The sequence below is a fragment of the Carya illinoinensis genome, chromosome 1, assembly GCF_018687715.1.
Source record: "Carya illinoinensis cultivar Pawnee chromosome 1, C.illinoinensisPawnee_v1, whole genome shotgun sequence".
Lineage (NCBI taxonomy): Eukaryota > Viridiplantae > Streptophyta > Magnoliopsida > Fagales > Juglandaceae > Carya > Carya illinoinensis.
The window spans coordinates 1,686,349-1,703,582 of record NC_056752.1 but is presented as its reverse complement, the minus strand read 5'-3'; the positions used below and the strand labels follow the sequence as shown (position 1 = coordinate 1,703,582).

Genomic DNA, 17,234 nt, shown 5'->3' with positions numbered 1-17,234 from the left:
AGACTCCGTAAAATATCTTAAGTCAAGCAATCTTATTATTATTTATAAATTATTTTATTATTATTTACATATTTCTCATATGTAACCATACAAGGACTAAAGCGTGTAGACAATGGTTGACCGCTAAAAGGAAAGCACAAGGGTATTTCTCACAAAAATCTAGACTCAAAGACTAATCATCGTTGGGCGAAAAAACCAGAGCCGCACGATGCCAACCCTTTCCTTTCTATCTAATCGTCCCCAACCCAGAGCCGCGCGACCCGGGGGGGGGGGGGGGGGGTGGGAGCTTCGGCTCCCGCTCCCCTCCCTTTCTCTATTAGTAGTTTTTTCTTTTTTCTCTTTTTTGGTTTTTTTTCAGATCAATAAGGGAGGAAGTGCCGCTCCGAACTGTCCTGCCACCGACCGTCAACAAGCGACCCTCCAGGAAGTTGGTCAACTACCGATCTACACGCCCACCGAAGGTGGTGCCAGACGGAGTGGGGCGTTGCCCGCACGCGCAGGACAAAATCTCGGCTTTCTGCGGCTTGTGGCTGTCACGCGCCACCAAGGGGCCACCTGCAGACGTTGTTCTTGATTTTTTTGGATCCTCAAACTTTTGTACTTCACTTTCCGAGTGGTGGTCTTCCTCCCAGTGTAGTTATGCATCTGGAACAGCCCCTGTTTGCCTGCTATTTTTGTGTGTTGTTTTCTGGTTTTCCGTTGTCCGGCTTTTGTGTTCTTACACGGCTTCTGCCGTTGTTGGTTGGTGTCGCCGGTGGGTGTGTCCTGTACCTCCGTTTTACGGAGTTTGTGTCTGGCAGGGTTTTTTTTTTTTTGTGTTTTGTTCGTTTCCTGTGATATCCAGGATGGGGTGATGAGCTGTTGATCGGCCTCAATCTGAGGCAAAGAGCTGAGAGCGGCAGTCGATGTTATGGCTGGTGGTTGTACGGCCGGCTTTCGCTGTGGAGGTTGTTGTGGTCCGTATGCAAGCTGGGTGCTAGTGCCATTGGGGCTCGTGATGCCGATTACCTGCGGAGGGTGTGCCGTCGGAGTGCACGTCGTACTCGTGGTTGGGTTGTTTTTTGTTGGTGTTTTGTTTTGTGGGTTTGTTTGTTTATTTAGTTTTAGTGTAGGTATATACTATTGGACTGTTTGTTCATAGTAGTTGTCTCCCATATTCCGCCTCCTTGGAGGTTGGAGGGACCATCCCGTCTCTGGTTATACAGAGTGTTTACTCTCTCTTTTGAGAGTTTTAGAAGTTTAGACAATATCCGTCACTTTGTGTGCAGGGAAGCTCCTGAGCAGTTTACGTTAGTTGACTTATAATCTAGTTCTCCTGTATCGATAAATCACAGTTATAACTTCGTTTACTGAATGAATGCAATGAAGCATATTCCCATAAAAAAAAAAAAAAAAAAAAAATCTAGACTCGAAGGATTGGAAAAGAGCATGCTTCCATGGTAAACCATCAAGTCAATTCTCACAACATATGGTTTCTCATGTTCTTTCCTTAAGCCTTTTGAAACTTCACTCTGCTTTCTTCTTCTTGTATTTTTCTTTTCGAGGAAATTTGCCGACTCTTGGAGTCCAAGCCCTTGCTTGTTGCCCAAAAGCATTCGAGCATGGTCTCTGTTCACATCCTCAATTGCTGGCATAAGATTAATTTATTTTTTAACTCATATCATATCAGCTTATCTAATCTTATTTTATCTAATCATTACAATTTTCTTAAATTTTTACAAAAAATTAAATAAACAATTCAACTTTTTCAAATCTTAAAATAAAAATAATATTAAAAACATATTCTAATAATATTTTATTCCACTTTCAACTTTAATGTGATACCCAATTTTTACGTGTATTTTAATGAATGATTATTTAAATAATTATAAATATTAGTTCTCTTGTTTTAAATTTAATATGATATTTGTTGGATTTAATTTAAGATTTTAAGTTGTACAATTTATTTTAAAAGGCCTTTTTGATATTATTTATTATTTTGCATTTAAATCACTCTTTGCTTTAATTTATTTTATTTTTGGCCTTTAAATACTTTAGTTTATTTATGTTTAATTATAGTGTTTTTATTGAGTTTTTATTTATTTTTATTGGATCTTTTCCCATATTTTTCGGACTGGACTTTGTTTTAATGGGTTTTTATCTTATTTTGGACCCAGACCCACCCAAATTCGGCCCGGCCCGTAGCCACTTGAACCCAGCCCCTTAACTAACCTAAAACGGCGTCGTTTTGACTTCTAAACTCTTCCACTTCTCTTCCTTTCTTCTCGTCACCGTGCACTTCACTTTTCTTCTTCAATTTTCGTTGCTTCTTCTTCTGCAGCAGACCGACTTCTCCTTCCTCCTTTGTGACGCCAATTTCTCTACATTTTCGTGTGGTTAGTTTGCTTTAATTTTTGTCTTGTTGTTTTGCTTCCATTTTTGCTGTAACCGAAGCTCTCTCTTCCTTTTTTTTTTTTTTTTTTTTTTTGCTGTTTTTATTTTATGGATTTTTCCTCCATTGTTGCAGGTCTGGCCGAGTTCCTTGTGTGCCTCTTTTCTCTTCTTTGTTTCTTGTTTATCTCCTTTTTATTGTGGTGTATAAAGCCCCTTCTTTCCCCTTTGATTCCCACGGTTTATGCCCTGTTTTGTGCCGAAATTTATACTCTGTTTTTAGCTTTAATTCTTACTCGGTTTCCACTCTGTTTGCTTCTAATATTTTCGTGTTCTTGGTAGTGGGAAATTCCTTGCAATTTTCGGTGGTTTGGACTCAACCTTTGCTCTGTTTTTTAGCTCAAAACCGTGCCCCTGTTTTTGCCTCCAAACCGTGAGTGTTAAGCTGGGTTTTCCTTGGGTTTCTTGATTATTTTTCCTCCACCGTAAGCCTCTTTTCCAGCCATCATCATCATCATGTGTTATTTCAGTAAATCAGCCCCTTTTTGAATCCGAAAATCCCACCTTTAAATCTCTTTGTTTTCAAAATCCATTTTAGTCCCAAAAATCGGAGTTAAAGTTGGTATTTGATATTCCAGCAATTTACCTTTATAGCACTATAAGTATTTTTCCGAACAACTCTTGTGATTTAAATATATTTATGTTTTAACAAATATTTTGTGTTTTGTTTGTTGTACCGGACTGAGTCTGAGGAGTTTGGGGGTCGGTTGGATTGGAGGAATGAGTTGTTAGCTTGTTTGGTTGATGTTGAGATTTGCTGGATTATTTTTGTGACTTATTGCATAGTGCACGCATGTTCATGTGTTAAAAAATGAAAATAGAGTTTTTGCATAGTGCATGCATATTCATAGACATGAATGGAAAACTGGGTTTTCAAGTGTTAATGGATTTTTTGGTGTATGCGTATCACAACCCCAAGTCAAGATGAGACATTATCTCGGTGGAACTCTTCTGGTCACTCGGGAGCGCAATATACTGAATGACGTCTCATGAGTTGTCGCTGGGCGACAACACGATCAGACGGGATGGTAATGCTCTCGTGCCGATTCTGTGGCCCTTCTGCTGGCGAAGGCTAGAGGATACTTGGCTACGTACGGGCTGAGCACGAAACTGGACATCGCTCGTTACGAAGTCACATGCATGATCGTTACCCATAGTGTGATGAAAGGAGCCAGAGTGTACAGATGATCCCTATGAGAGACCAATGTGCATACGGATAAAATTAGAAATCGGTTCTGATAAATATTGGGCCATTTTCTAGGAAATGGCGAAACTGTTTTAATGGATTGGACTTTGGGTCAAATGAGATTTTTGGCATGAGTTGGAATATGAATTATTTTTTGGAAAAGATAATTTTTGGGGTCTCATGCATATGACATCATATTCATGCATTTTGTTATTGTATGAATGTATTTTTATCTCGAGGTTTGCTTAGATGATTACTTACCTACAGTATTGTTTCTTGGTACCGTAGATTTCAATGCAGATAGCGAAGAAGCTGAGCCCAAGGAGGCGACCCTGCCAAAGGAGTAGTTTGGAGTCTCTATATGTAATTGTTGGAAATTATTTTCAGCTTTCATATTATGTATTTTAGTTTATTACTTGTTACTTTAATTTGTAATATTTTTAGTACACTTATGTTTAAGTGAGTTTGTATTTAAACAAAATTTTGGTATTTAGTCGACTGGCTTTATTATCTGCTATGTTGTTTTGTTGTACATGAGTTACATGTTTACACACTTAGCACTTGATGATGAGATACGTGACCCATGTTGTTATCATCCCGATACCTCGATTTCCATGTGTCTATACATGGAAGTTAGGGGCATCATATTTAATCTCAACTTATCTCATTTGCAAAAACAAACAATATAATGTTATATTTTAACATCCTCACCAAATGATTAATGAATTACAAGGAACCTAACATTTTTACTACCTTTGCAGAAACGTTGTGACACCTTGTGTTTATGCACTTTGCTAGAAAATAAATCAACTCTAATATTCCATTTAATAAACCTTGCAATTATATGTAAATAAATCAAGCAGTTAATTCTAATAAAAAGTTAGTAATTACATTAAATGAAAAAAAAAAAAAAAAAAACTTAAGAAAATATGTTATACAAGTTGATCTACCTTAAATTTAATAATCTCCAACCAAAGCAGTACGTCTTGAATAACTCTCCTAGGTCTTCCATGAACTTTACACAATAGGGTAAATAACAAATAATAAGCATAATAATTAAAATAAATTACTAATATGATATACACTTTACAAACAGTTAAAGAAAATGTGAATGATACTACATACCTGTATCAAATTTCTCAAACTCCTCAAGATCATCCATTAAAGTGTGAAGGTTAATTAGGGTAGAAAAGGAACGGAGCTAAATTTTGTGTATAAATAAGGGCTTCTACCATAAGTGAAGATAGGTTACTGCGGAAAGGATCAAATACTGGACCTGCTGTGCTAAAAGCAGACTTAGAGGCCATTGTAGATATCGAAATTGCAAAAACATCACACGCAACTCTTGAAAGCACGTGGTATCTAATGGAATTAACCTTCCACCAAGTTAACAAGTCGGATTTCTCATCATCTCCTTCAAATTTTTAAGATAAATACTTCTCCACTTCATATTTACTCTCCAAAGAGTTCTCTGATGTCAAACGCTTCTTAAATTTTGCACGAATAAATGATCTAAAATCACCTGACCTACCCCAACAATTGAAACCACCTTGAACTTATACTAGTAATATAATAATATAATAATATTATATATTATTAGTCAATATTATATAGTAATAGTATAATACTATTGGTATATACTACCATAATGTACTATACTATATCAATATGTTAGTGATAATACTATATTAAATAATAGTAGTACTATTATTATTGATATATACTAGTACTATATATTATACTAGTATAGTGTTTGTGTTACTGCTACATACAGTGATATTAATACAATATATAGACTATATAGTTATACATTAAAGAATATAGTAATACATTGATAATAAATATATATAGTTATAGACATAGTGATTTGATTATAATGATTAGTATAAACTAGGCCTGCAACCCGTGAGGCAAAGCCGGTTTTTCTGCATGTCAAATCCGACCTGGTTACCCAAAGCGCGCCAACCCAACCCGAACCTTCCGTACATGTCGGGTTGTACGGACGGATCTTTTTTTTTTTTTTTTTTTTTTTTTTTTTTTTCTAGTTCTGTTTTAACGAAATTCTGCAATTCTCTGCACCCGCTTTGGTTTGTTTTCCATACAAATAAATATCATTTTATTACTAAGGAGTGTGCAAAATACTGTATTTTGTACAAAACTATCAAGAGAAAAACTGCAAAATAAAAATATTTTTCTATACAATTGCTGTTAAAACTATTAAAACCAATTCCATAATTTGTTGAGAAGGCAGCAACAAAAACCTCCACTCATCCTTGGGTTTCCAAAGCTACTACTTACATTCCATTTTAATCCACCATTTTGCAAGTGAATCTACAAATCCAATATCAAAGGTTTAGAAACTAATATTAGGGAAAATCAAATCAGAATTTTTAATTCATGCAAATTATATAAAAATGAGTGAAAATGAAAATCATACCATTCATGCATACCATAAGCCTTGAGTTACTCCTCAATCTCATCATCATAAGCAAAGCTTGATTTTGGACCAAACTCTATAAAAACACATGATGATTATTAAAATGATATAAAAATAAACATTACGAAAAAGTTTAATAAATATGTAAATAAGAAATAAGTTCATTACCCAATTCTGCCTCAAAACTTTCAATAAATTCAAAAAATCAAGACACAAATAAGGCACTTTTCAAGAACTAGTGCATGCATCACGATAACATTGGTCCAATTCAAGTACAACAAAGTTATATAACTAGTTTTAAAACACTTGTCATGCAAAATAGATTAAAAAAATGCAACCTGGTTGGGATAAGAACTAGTCGACTAGTTGAGATCCAAAGAAAAGGTGAATTTACTCTAAACTTTTAGAAGCAACAGGGACATAGCTTGTAACTAAATCACTAAATGCAGCCCATGCTCTGTTTCCTATAGTTACATTAAGCCAGCATTTCAACCCAAAAACAGGGGGTCACTAAAAAAGTAATCATCAATGAAGATAGTCACTATCATCACAAACTCATGCAAACTCTCCTTGATATCATATTATGGGACTTACTCGTCAAAACAATCAATAGACCATTCTGACGGATGGGCGCTCACAAAAAACTATAAATTACATCATTTAAGAAATAGATAATTTGATGGTTGGTTAAGCATACGAAAACTTGATATAATGGACTGCAATTTGTCAAAAGGGGGAAGAAACTAAAGCAGAGTGGGAAATGATATAACCATATCTAGACTTGATTCAGCAAAGCTTCCAGTCCGAAATATAAAAGTATTTGGATTATTAAAAAACCATATCCAGAAGCCCAATGCAGTATTAATCAACTTCTAAAAACATCAAAATATCCCAACACCATCACAAAACAGAAGAACAAAAAACCTTCTTCTTATGTTCTTTTCTGTGGTAAATTAAGAACACGGCAATTGTTGGCAGGTAGGAAATGGGTGAACAAAAGCTCATCTTACATCTTTACTTATTTCTCAAAAATGATGCGACCTCTAAGAACCGACACTAGTTCTCTACTTATGGACCACTGTATCATCTCAACATGTATGTGTCATTGACTAAATCAGTGTCTAGGCCATCTGGTCTGCAAGAAAATCTTATCTTATCTTATCTCTTATTTTCTCTTTTTTTAAGAGGGGTGGGGGTGGGGGGGGGGGGGGTGAAAAGGTGGGACAGAACTATTAGAGACGGTATCTATTTGGTGAGAGTATGATATCTACAACCTTTTCTTCCCTCTATACCAGGATAAAAAGCTATAATCTACTTGAAAATATTGGAAGCAAACAGTTATTATGTTTTTTTTCCCACAACCTGTCACGTGTGGCCTAGTGATCAAAAGGGAGAGTTTGTAATGAGTTGTAGATTGAGACATCTTGGGTTGGATTCCATACTAAGATTACTTTGATAATGTGGTTCTGAGGGGTGGGGTCATGTATTTGGGATTTACTCATTTTGAAGAAAACAATCCGGTCATTTACATATGAAATGCCATTAAAGACACTTTTTTTGGAAGCTTGCCCCTGCCATGAAAAGAGTTACAAATTTGAACTCCAAGGTTGTATGACTTGGGAATTCTCTTTTGCAGAATGTGATGGAACAGGCGAGCCAAATATCGAACCACAGGTAAAAGGATTACTGAGCCAAATATTGAACCAATATTATTATTATTCTTTCTTATCTGATAACATCCAGCATTATCAGAGACTTCAATATCTTAAGATCAAATTCTATGATGCAGTTTCACTATTAGTGCGAAATGGGATCATCACTGGTTCGACAAATAGCAAAATAGAAAGGAAAATAGAAGGACTCACTGGTTCGACAGCAAAGACGGATGGCGAAGACGAACCGAACGGCGTGGTGCACTGGTGGCTAGGGTTTGTAAAGCTAGGGGAAGACCGAAGAGCTTGAAATGAAGTTAACGGATCCATCGGTTTCGACCGATATTAGTGTCTCTCAACCCGTAAGAGGGTTGGATCCGAATAACCCGACATATGTCGGGTGGGCTCACTTCGGTTGCTGCGGACGGACCGGCCCAAGGCATTTTATGCACACCCCTAGACTATAAACTATATAATAGTATTAGTATTAGACTATTAGTATAGCTAATAGCTATATATTAGTAATATTAATTATAATAAATCAGTGGTTTAGTGTAACTATATTCTATATTAATATATTAGAGACTAATGTATTAGTATTAGTATAAATATTAATATTAGTTATAGTTATATAGCCTATATTAGACTATATAATAGACTAAAAGTATTAGTTATAGTGATTAGTATAATTATATTAGTATAAGTATAACTATAGTCTATGTTAGACTACTAGTATTAGTATTAGTATAAATATTAGTATTAGTTATAGCTATATTAGACTATATAATAGTATTAACACTAGACTATTAGTATAGCTATATCATTATTTCATATGTAATTATTTAGTATATCGATTTATATACTAATTTAGTATTTTATATATAGACTTAAAGTATATTATTAAGAATAATAGTAATGTAGTATAGACATACTATTAGTATTATGCCGTAAAATGTAAATTTTAATATACTAATGTATATTAGTATTACTAATTTACTAATTTATTATGTGCTTTTCAAAAAAATATATATATGGAGAATTTATTAGGCCATAAAAATTTGATAATAAATTAATAAAACTTGAGTGATTTTCTTTCTTTATTTGGTAAATAATATTTTAGTAATCTTATTTACAATTTTGGTATATAAATTCAAATCTTTTGATATTTAGGACTTTTTTTTTTCAATTTTAAACTGATTTTAAGTAATAAAAAAATATTGGTGTGATTTATCAATTTCAGTTTAAAGTTTTAAAATTTCAGTTTATTTTTAAATTAATTTATTATTTACCAATTTTGTGATTTATCAATTTTATTTTTAAGTATTTTTTCTCATTCTAAGTGGTTTTTATGATAAAATGTTATTAATATATATATTTTATGTTTAAAGTATATGATCAATTAAATTTTCATGTTTAAGATTAAATTTTTATTTTATAAATTATAATAATATTATCTTATATATAATTATAATTTATATTATTATATATTATCTATAAAAATTCTATATAATATTATATAGTATTTAAAAAAATAATTTAAAATACATATTAAATGGAACCGGTCCAACCTGGTCCTAAAAAGCTTAGAATTGGAACCGGATCGATTCCGACCAGTTTTCCCATTATGAAAACCGGTTCTAAACAGAGCCGGTCCAAACCAATTTTTCAAATTTTTTTTACACCCCTAAATGTAGTGGAGTAAGTAGTATTGTAATAATATAAAAATGATTCATAAGACAATTCAAAAGATAGCATTGGCATTTATACTCATCATTTATGTATTTTTTCTACCTTATCTTGATGAGCCTTGTGTTGCTCTTCTGTCATTTTGTCGGTCTTGTTTGGATTCTTCTCCATGAGCACATAGGAGACATTGAGTAGTCAAAGATAAAAGAGCACTTTGCACTTTCACAGCTTGAAATGGGCTCCCTTGAAGCGAAATGGCTTGTTGAGATCTCCGATGCTATCATTAGATTTTTAAACTGTAAAGTCCATTTGAATCTCCTTAAAATTGTTGTTGAAAAATAACAATAACAAAATAAATTACAAGAAACTGAAATAACAAATAACAAAAAAGAACAAAGCCGGTTGGACTGAGCACGGAAATCTCGCTTTCTTTAAGGAGATTCAAGCCTTCTGTAGTAAATAATGTTTAAACACTAGTGCAGCATACCTCATCTTGGCTTGTCCCTTTCAAGATACAACAGCCCAATGATTATGACTTGAACTAACCCTGCATATGTAATTGAGCCCAAAGTTCCATAAAAAACACATCTCTTTTATTTGGAATCTCTCCAATATCACACAAAAACTAGTAGAATTAGTATGAATTTTTAATGCATAGCGTCTGACTGAACCAAAGGTAAAGCTTGCTGATAATTACACAGTGTAATGACACATTTATTGAAGAAGAAACCGAAGAAATGAACCCTGCATAAGTTAACACACAATAATGAGTTGAAACGGCTATCTCACGGAACAATGAGCTAAAATGGCTAAGCCTTTAAAAGAAATTGTCAAAAATCATAATGAATCAAACATTGATGGGTTTCTTGAGCTGGAGCTATCTTTCTGTCACTAAGAGCATGGCTTCATCAAAGCTATCTTCAATTTTGTTCATATTTTGCAATTACACTAACCATATATACATTAATAATTTAATTTGATACTTAAATTATTGTTAATAGCCAATATTGTTACCAGATTAATAGCCAAAAGGCATCAATACCTTGAGAGAAAATTAACCGGACCATCAATATATATTTCTTAATATAGCCAACATTCAAATTAAATATTGCAGGTAAAAATTGACCATTTTGAAACCCAAACTAGCAGTCTACTGCATATCTCCAGAATCTTAGATTCAATGCAGAAATATAATGAGCTAATAAATAACATTTCCAACATTCAGATTATGTACAAATATAAACACAAATGTTATTGAAGTAGCTACAGCAGGATATCTTATTGATGAACACTCAGCCCATAAGATCCCAAACAAGGACATTTACAGCGGGGCAAGAATATCTAAGTGTTTATCTGCGACAAGATATGCTAAAGAATGGCATCAGGGAGAGAGTCAATTCTCTGAGAACAGAAATCAAACATGCAACATGCTTGGATCTGAGGGTAGTTTATATTATGCTATTCATTAATATAAGAATACTGAGATAATGTGAAACAAAAAAAGAAATGAACTTAAGACGTGTTGATGTTGGGAACTCAACAAAGTAAAATCTTCACTTAACTGAGCCTCATACCACTATATGCACTAGTTATAGTGGCAATTTAATCCTGTGAAAGCCAATTTTTTAAAAACAGGGCTCTAAATCACATTTCATTTCTTTTCACTTCTTCCATATTCTTGACAACCAAACAGATCAAATGTAAGTGCAGTGAGACTACAAGGATTACAATCAAATGCTAGATATTTATTGAAAAGTATCCAGTTATGCACATGACACGCGAGTAAAATTGAAAAGAAGAAAAAAACAACCTAGCGAAATACTCGTTAAAAACAATCGAATGCTAGATATCTATTGAAAATACTCGTTAAAAACAGATTCAAGATGCCCAAAAGCCTGAAATCTTTGGCATGAGAAGAACCTGAAATCTGAGTTGAGGTCCCACGAACCTGAGAGGAGACCAACCTAGTGAAAAGCCTCACTCTGATTCTACGTGAAGAATCGTAGGGAGGAAGAAGCGGTGCAGAGCTTGAAAACGAGAGAACGAGAGAAAGGGGGAGAGAAAACACACGGGATGCCTTCGGAGAAGAAGCTCGCGCAAAATTTTGATGAATAGAAACTGGTTTTCTACAACCAATTTGATTTCAGTGTGAAGAAGTGAAAAGAGGCCAGAAGGTTAGGGTGCACTGCAAAGAACCAGAAAGGGAGAAAAGGCGGGGGGAGGAAAAGGAGAGAGGGAAAATAAAAGGATAGCGATTGAGAATTAAAATGTAGTAAAATAATCGGTTGATGAGTGTATAGTAGCCCTTCAAATTTGAAGGAAAATATAGAAACCCTGTAGCTCAAAACTCCCCATTTTTCGTTTGTCGAGACCAATGCAGCTCTAATTTACACATATTCATCATTTTATGCATTTGGCTTGGCTTTTTATGAAAATTGATATAAAAATTAAATAAAATATTTTTAAAATATTATTTTTTAATATTATTATTATTTTAAAATTTAAAAAATTTGAATTATTTATTATATTTAATATAAAAATTTGAAAAAATTATAATGATGAGATAAGATAAAATAAAACATTTTATTATCTAATCAGAACTTAAATAAATCAATTTTATTACAAATGACTCAAACGACTTTCAAGCCGTAATTACAATATATTAATACTACAAAATCTGCAATGGCACGCAATTAAATAAAATCTCATATCAATCCTTTAATCCAACGGCACAAATTTAAAAATAGGATCGTTAGAAAAATATTTTTTTTTAAATGTACCAACAATTATTCCATCTACTTCGTAAAGAAAGGCAGCGTGAGTAGAAAGGCAGAGTCAGGAGGAGCCCCCATAAGAGAGTAAAGAAATGGTTAAAATCGATATTGGTGCTCTGGAATATGGGAAATAACATTTATAGTCGTGAGTCCGTAGGTATTGTATAATTATTTTAAAAATAAAATAAATAAATACAAAATTTATATATAAAAAAAATTAATTCTTTAATAATAAATCTTACTATTTTTTTAAATGACTATATAATATTTACACACTTTATATCTGTATTTAGTATCACTCAAAAAAATAATTGATACCTAATCTAGAAAACTAAAAGAGATGTACGTTCTATTCCTGGGTAATAATTTAACCGAGCCGTACAAAGCGGTTAGCCGAACGAGTGATGGTGGCAAATTAGGTTCAAGGATTTAGCATAAGGAGATACAGCCTCACCTTACAGTCATGTCAGTCTTCAGTTTTGCACTAAATCCAATCAGTGAAAAATGAAGATAAATTGCTTCAATGTTGCGAGTAGATGAGCATGACAGTTTCAATTTTTCTTAAACTTTCTTGTTTCCCAAAGAAGGTTCCACATTTTCTAACAGATAAACATCATAACGTTTATTGTCTCTCAGCTACAATTTTCACTCTGCCCATTGAAAGAAACCGAATTGAAGCATAAGCATAAACATAAGTTTAACTGCACGGTATCCTTTACACTAATATCAAACGAAGCAACACATCAAAATACAGTTGAAAAGGGCTGCGGAAAAAAGGAATAAAAAAGACAGGACCAAACCCTCAAAACAGTGGATGAGGATTATCTGGCAGCATCAACCCTCAGCTGAGAGAACACTCCACCATCGGTTGTATCGGAACCATCGACCTCTCCTCCTATCAACAAATCATTATCCTCCCAATCAGGGATGCTATTAAGCAAAGGCAGCTCAACAAAAAAGGCATTTGTTGTTGTGTCCTCGTGCGGTTCTCTGTGCACAGCAGTTTGATGAAGCTGTAATGCATACTCCAAGTCCCATATCACATCACGCATTGTAGGCCTGTTAGCTTCATCACCCTTCAAACACTTCTCAGCTGTTTCACCAAACTTTCTCAATGAATCAGGGTTAATGCCTCCCACTAACAATGGATCGATAATATTTTCAAGTTGTCCTTTCATTTGCCAGAGCATCCCCCATTCAGCTAGGTTTATTTCCTCCCTCTTGGTTGAGTTAATAATAGCTGGTCTAGCACAAAGGACTTCAAGAAGTACTACACCAAAGGAGTAGACATCAGATTTCTCCGTGAACTGAAAGGATCTAAAATATTCAGGATCCATATAACCAAAGCTACCTTTGATGCCAACACTAAAATGGTCTGGATCATTGGGGCCTGATTTTGAAAGACCAAAATCAGCAACTTTAGCCACATAATTCTTATTCAGAAGAATGTTTGTTGACTTGACATCACGATGAATTATTCCCCCATGCGAACATGTGTGAAGATAATGAAGACCTTTTGCTGAACCAATACAAATTTCAAGACGTTGCTTCCAAGACAATTTAGACCTTTTAGATGATCTCTTAGACTTCTCATTTGGATCATAGAGATGATCTCTCAATGTCCCATTTTCCATGAATTCATACACCAGTATCATCTCAAACCTTTCTTCGCAATATCCAATCAAGGAAACAAGATGAAGATGGCGAATTTTGGATAAGACCAAGACTTCTGTTTCGAATTCCGGAAGGCCCTGGCCATGTTTCTGATCGCTTCGTTTCACCGCCACTGTCATTCCATTCTGAAGAGTCCCCTTGTAGACTTTCCCAAACCCACCCTCACCTATCAATAGTTTGGGGTCAAAGTTATGAGTGGCATCTTGTATTTGAAGAAGAGGCATCTTTAACTCCAAGTTTAAACTACGAATAAAAGATGCATTCGCTCTTCCTTTACGAGTAGTATCTTTTCCATGAAAAACTGGCCATGAACCCACACCATCATCACCTTGCTTTGCTTTCTTATATTTTATACCCAAAAGGAACAGCACCATTACAATGAAGACAAAGGCCACACCACATACGGTACCAACTATAACATAAATATGCCTCCTATTTTTATTACCGGGAACATCGACCAAACTAGACTCCCTCATAAACTCCATAATCTCCACCCCATTCAGATAGGCAGTTTTATTTTTAGAATCCTGCCTAGGCCCAACACTAATATCCATGGATCCCGAGTCATCTGATTCAACCACCAAATCATAGTAAAGTGGAGCAGCCAACAGTTGACTAATGTTATTTGTAGAGATCATGTGAGTGAATTCACCATAAAAAAAGAGATTGAAGAAGACATCACTAGCATTTTTACTGATAATATCGCAAAAGTGCAGCCGAACCAGATGCGTGGCGCTCCTACTCACGTCAAAACGCCATGTTATTTTCGAAGAATTTGATGACCCTTTGCTGCTATCTAAGTTCAATTCTCGACATGTCTTGTAGACAAGATCCGATGCAGAATAATTATTTGCTCCATTAACATTGTTAGACTTTTTGCTCCTTTGGTTAGTCCCACATGGGTGGGAAATGGTAAGGAGCAAGCTCTCAAGGCTTATAAATAAGAGGCTTAGCCTCTTAGTTTAAGGGCACCAGTCAAATGCTTAACTAGTAACTTTTGACTCTAGTTAAATTTCTCTATTGTCCATTTTTGTAAAATGGGAAGAGGTGTGAGTTAAAGTTTTGCTAGTGGAGAAAGCTTTGTGGGTGTGTTTGGGGTGAGGAGAGAAATTATGTGATTGTAATAATTTTTCACATAGTGTATTTTCTTCTCTGGGTCTGGTGGTTTTTCTCCTGTTTTGGAGTTTCCACGTAAATTTCTTGTGTTGTTATTATTTCTCTATTTTTCTTGTTACTCCTGCAAAGGGTAGATCCTAGGGGGGTGAATTTGGAGGTCCAAATTCCCAACAATTGGTATCAGAGCCACTAGGTTCTTTTTGTGGGGTGGAGTTTTGATGTGGTAGTGTAGATACGTACAGTCTAATGAGGTTCTGTCTAGGAGATTGGAAATTTTAAGTGTGTCCATTGTGACCCTCCAATCTTTCCTGGGAACTGACTTAGTGAGGTACTATTCATTTCTACAGTAAAAATTCATCAAGACGATGTTAGGAATAAGGTGGAGAAATTGGTTTACACAAGGTGTGGAAGGGCAGATCAACCCCTAAAGTCAGCAGTGATTCTAGCGACTGGTGAAACGGCTAGTACAAGGAGCTGGTTCGGCAAATGGCTCCAAGTCAGTAAATGGAGATACTGGTATTGATGCTAATGTTATGTCTCTCTCCATGAAAAAGGAGACATGTACATCCTTATGGCATGTTGCTAATTCCCAAAGTTGTCATGATAGAGGATGTGTTAATATTAGCAGGTCCACAAGTTTGCACACGGGCATTGGTTTGGCATTAATGCAGGGTGTGTGGTGGAAATTCATGTCGATGGCTGATGAACTTCCAGGAGAGCCAAATGTGGAAGTTACACCATAATTTTCAGCAAGGTTGTTTTCGACATGGGCCGAAGTGAAATGCTTGGAATTGGTTTATTCTGAGTGTGTATGCTTTTATGGTGAAGCATGATAGCGGAAGCTATGAAGATCTTCATTGAGGTGGAGCTTGGCTGTGGGACCAGTCAAAGTCGCAAGGTGGAGATTGTTAGACTTTTTGCTCCTTTGGTTAGTCCCACATGGGTGGGAAATGGTAAGGAGCAAGCTCTCAAGGCTTATAAATAAGAGGCTTAGCCTCTTAGTTTAAGGGCACCAGTCAAATGCTTAACTAGTAACTTTTGACTCTAGTTAAATTCCTCTATTGTCCATTTTTGTAAAATGGGAAGAGGTGTGAGTTAAAGTTTTGCTAGTGGAGAAAGCTTTGTGGGTGTGTTTGGGGTGAGGAGAGAAATTATGTGATTGTAATAATTTTTCACATAGTGTATTTTCTTCTCTGGGTCTGGTGGTTTTTCTCCTGTTTTGGAGTTTCCACGTAAATTTCTTGTGTTGTTATTATTTCTCTATTTTTCTTGTTACTCCTGCAAAAGGTAGATCCTAGGGGGGTGAATTCCAACAAACATTATAGTGAAGCGTACCTTCATAACGAACACAGGGTTTCCCAGATTCTCCTGGGAGTCGATATTTATCATCCGGTATCCAATTCCTCCAGAGTGAGTCGCTATTCTGTGGACCTCCAACATCGACCCTGCGGATTGTAAGTAAAACCTGAGATCGTACACCATAGTATCTATCATTGCTCAGGCCACTGGGAGTAATTAGATCAAAGTCATCCTCGACGAAATCTTGATCTGGAACAAGAAAGACTTCGATGGCGCTTACAAAAGCAAAAGATTTTCTCCGAGGAGTAAAGTGGATGCTGAATTTGGTTGCATTGATAGTGAGTAAGTATTCTTTAATCAAAGGTGAGTTGCTATTGTCTTGAATTCGAAAGTTTGACAACAGCGAGAAATTAAAGGCTGAAACATCGAAGTGGGCATCGGCCAGATTAGTCCTCCCGGAGGAAAACGGAAAGAAGTGGACACGAACATAATAAATGCCAAAATCAGTGATATGAAAATCAAATGAAGCTTGGTTTTTGAAAATTCTGGCAGTTTGATAAAGAGAGCTATCTGTTGATGAGTTGGTGGTGATAGTATTGATAGCAGAACTTGATCCAAAAGAGAAGGAGCCCAAATTCATGTCACCCACGAATTCCCGACCACTCAAAGATATGTTGGATACCGATCCACAATTGATAAAGTACTTGGTGGGAAGAGCAGAAGCTGATGAGAGAAGTAGAAATGAAGGAAATTGGAGATTCAGGAAGAGAACCATGAAAAAATGAAGTTTTTCCATGGACAAGGGGTAGGAATTGCACCCTTTTCTTTTGATCTTCTTTTCAGTGGGAGACGGAAGTGAACCTTAGCCGCATAGGAGGAGGAAGAAACAATGGCTGGCAATGATCAAAATTTAGGACACGGGATTTAGAAGAAAGTTTATTGTTGACTTAGACGTCTGCACTCTGCAGGGTATATGCTCT

At 35.3% G+C, this 17,234-nt stretch overlaps 1 protein-coding gene and 1 long non-coding RNA gene across 3 annotated transcripts; both read right to left on the bottom strand.

Moving 5' to 3' along the window:
• Positions 1-5,699: 5,699 nt before the first annotated feature.
• On the bottom strand, positions 5,700-11,803 carry LOC122304928. 2 transcript variants are annotated; one of them, XR_006241007.1, is made up of 4 exons: positions 9,879-11,803; positions 9,497-9,687; positions 6,054-6,129; positions 5,700-5,947 (listed from the first exon to the last, which is right to left on the bottom strand). It is a non-coding gene; the product is annotated as an uncharacterized LOC122304928 (long non-coding RNA). The 2 variants fall into 2 exon arrangements; XR_006241006.1 differs by having other exon boundaries at positions 9,497-11,803.
• Positions 11,804-12,708: 905 nt separating this feature from the next.
• On the bottom strand, positions 12,709-17,234 carry LOC122304917 (probable receptor-like protein kinase At5g24010). The gene is made up of 2 exons (XM_043117181.1): positions 16,274-17,234; positions 12,709-14,702 (listed from the first exon to the last, which is right to left on the bottom strand). Exons 1-2 carry the CDS (start codon positions 17,048-17,050, stop codon positions 12,987-12,989), a joined length of 2,493 nt encoding a protein of 830 aa, XP_042973115.1. The 5' UTR covers positions 17,051-17,234; the 3' UTR covers positions 12,709-12,986.

Bases quoted from the DNA above. Each gene is read 5' to 3' on its own strand.
- LOC122304917 (XM_043117181.1), bottom strand. From the start codon at position 17,050: ATGGAAAAACTTCATTTTTTCATGGTTCTCTTCCTGAATCTCCAATTT. The intron at 14,703-16,273 runs GTTTGTTGGAAT...AAGTCTAACAAT, and splicing joins AAGGTACGCTTCACTATAAT to GTTAATGGAGCAAATAATTA.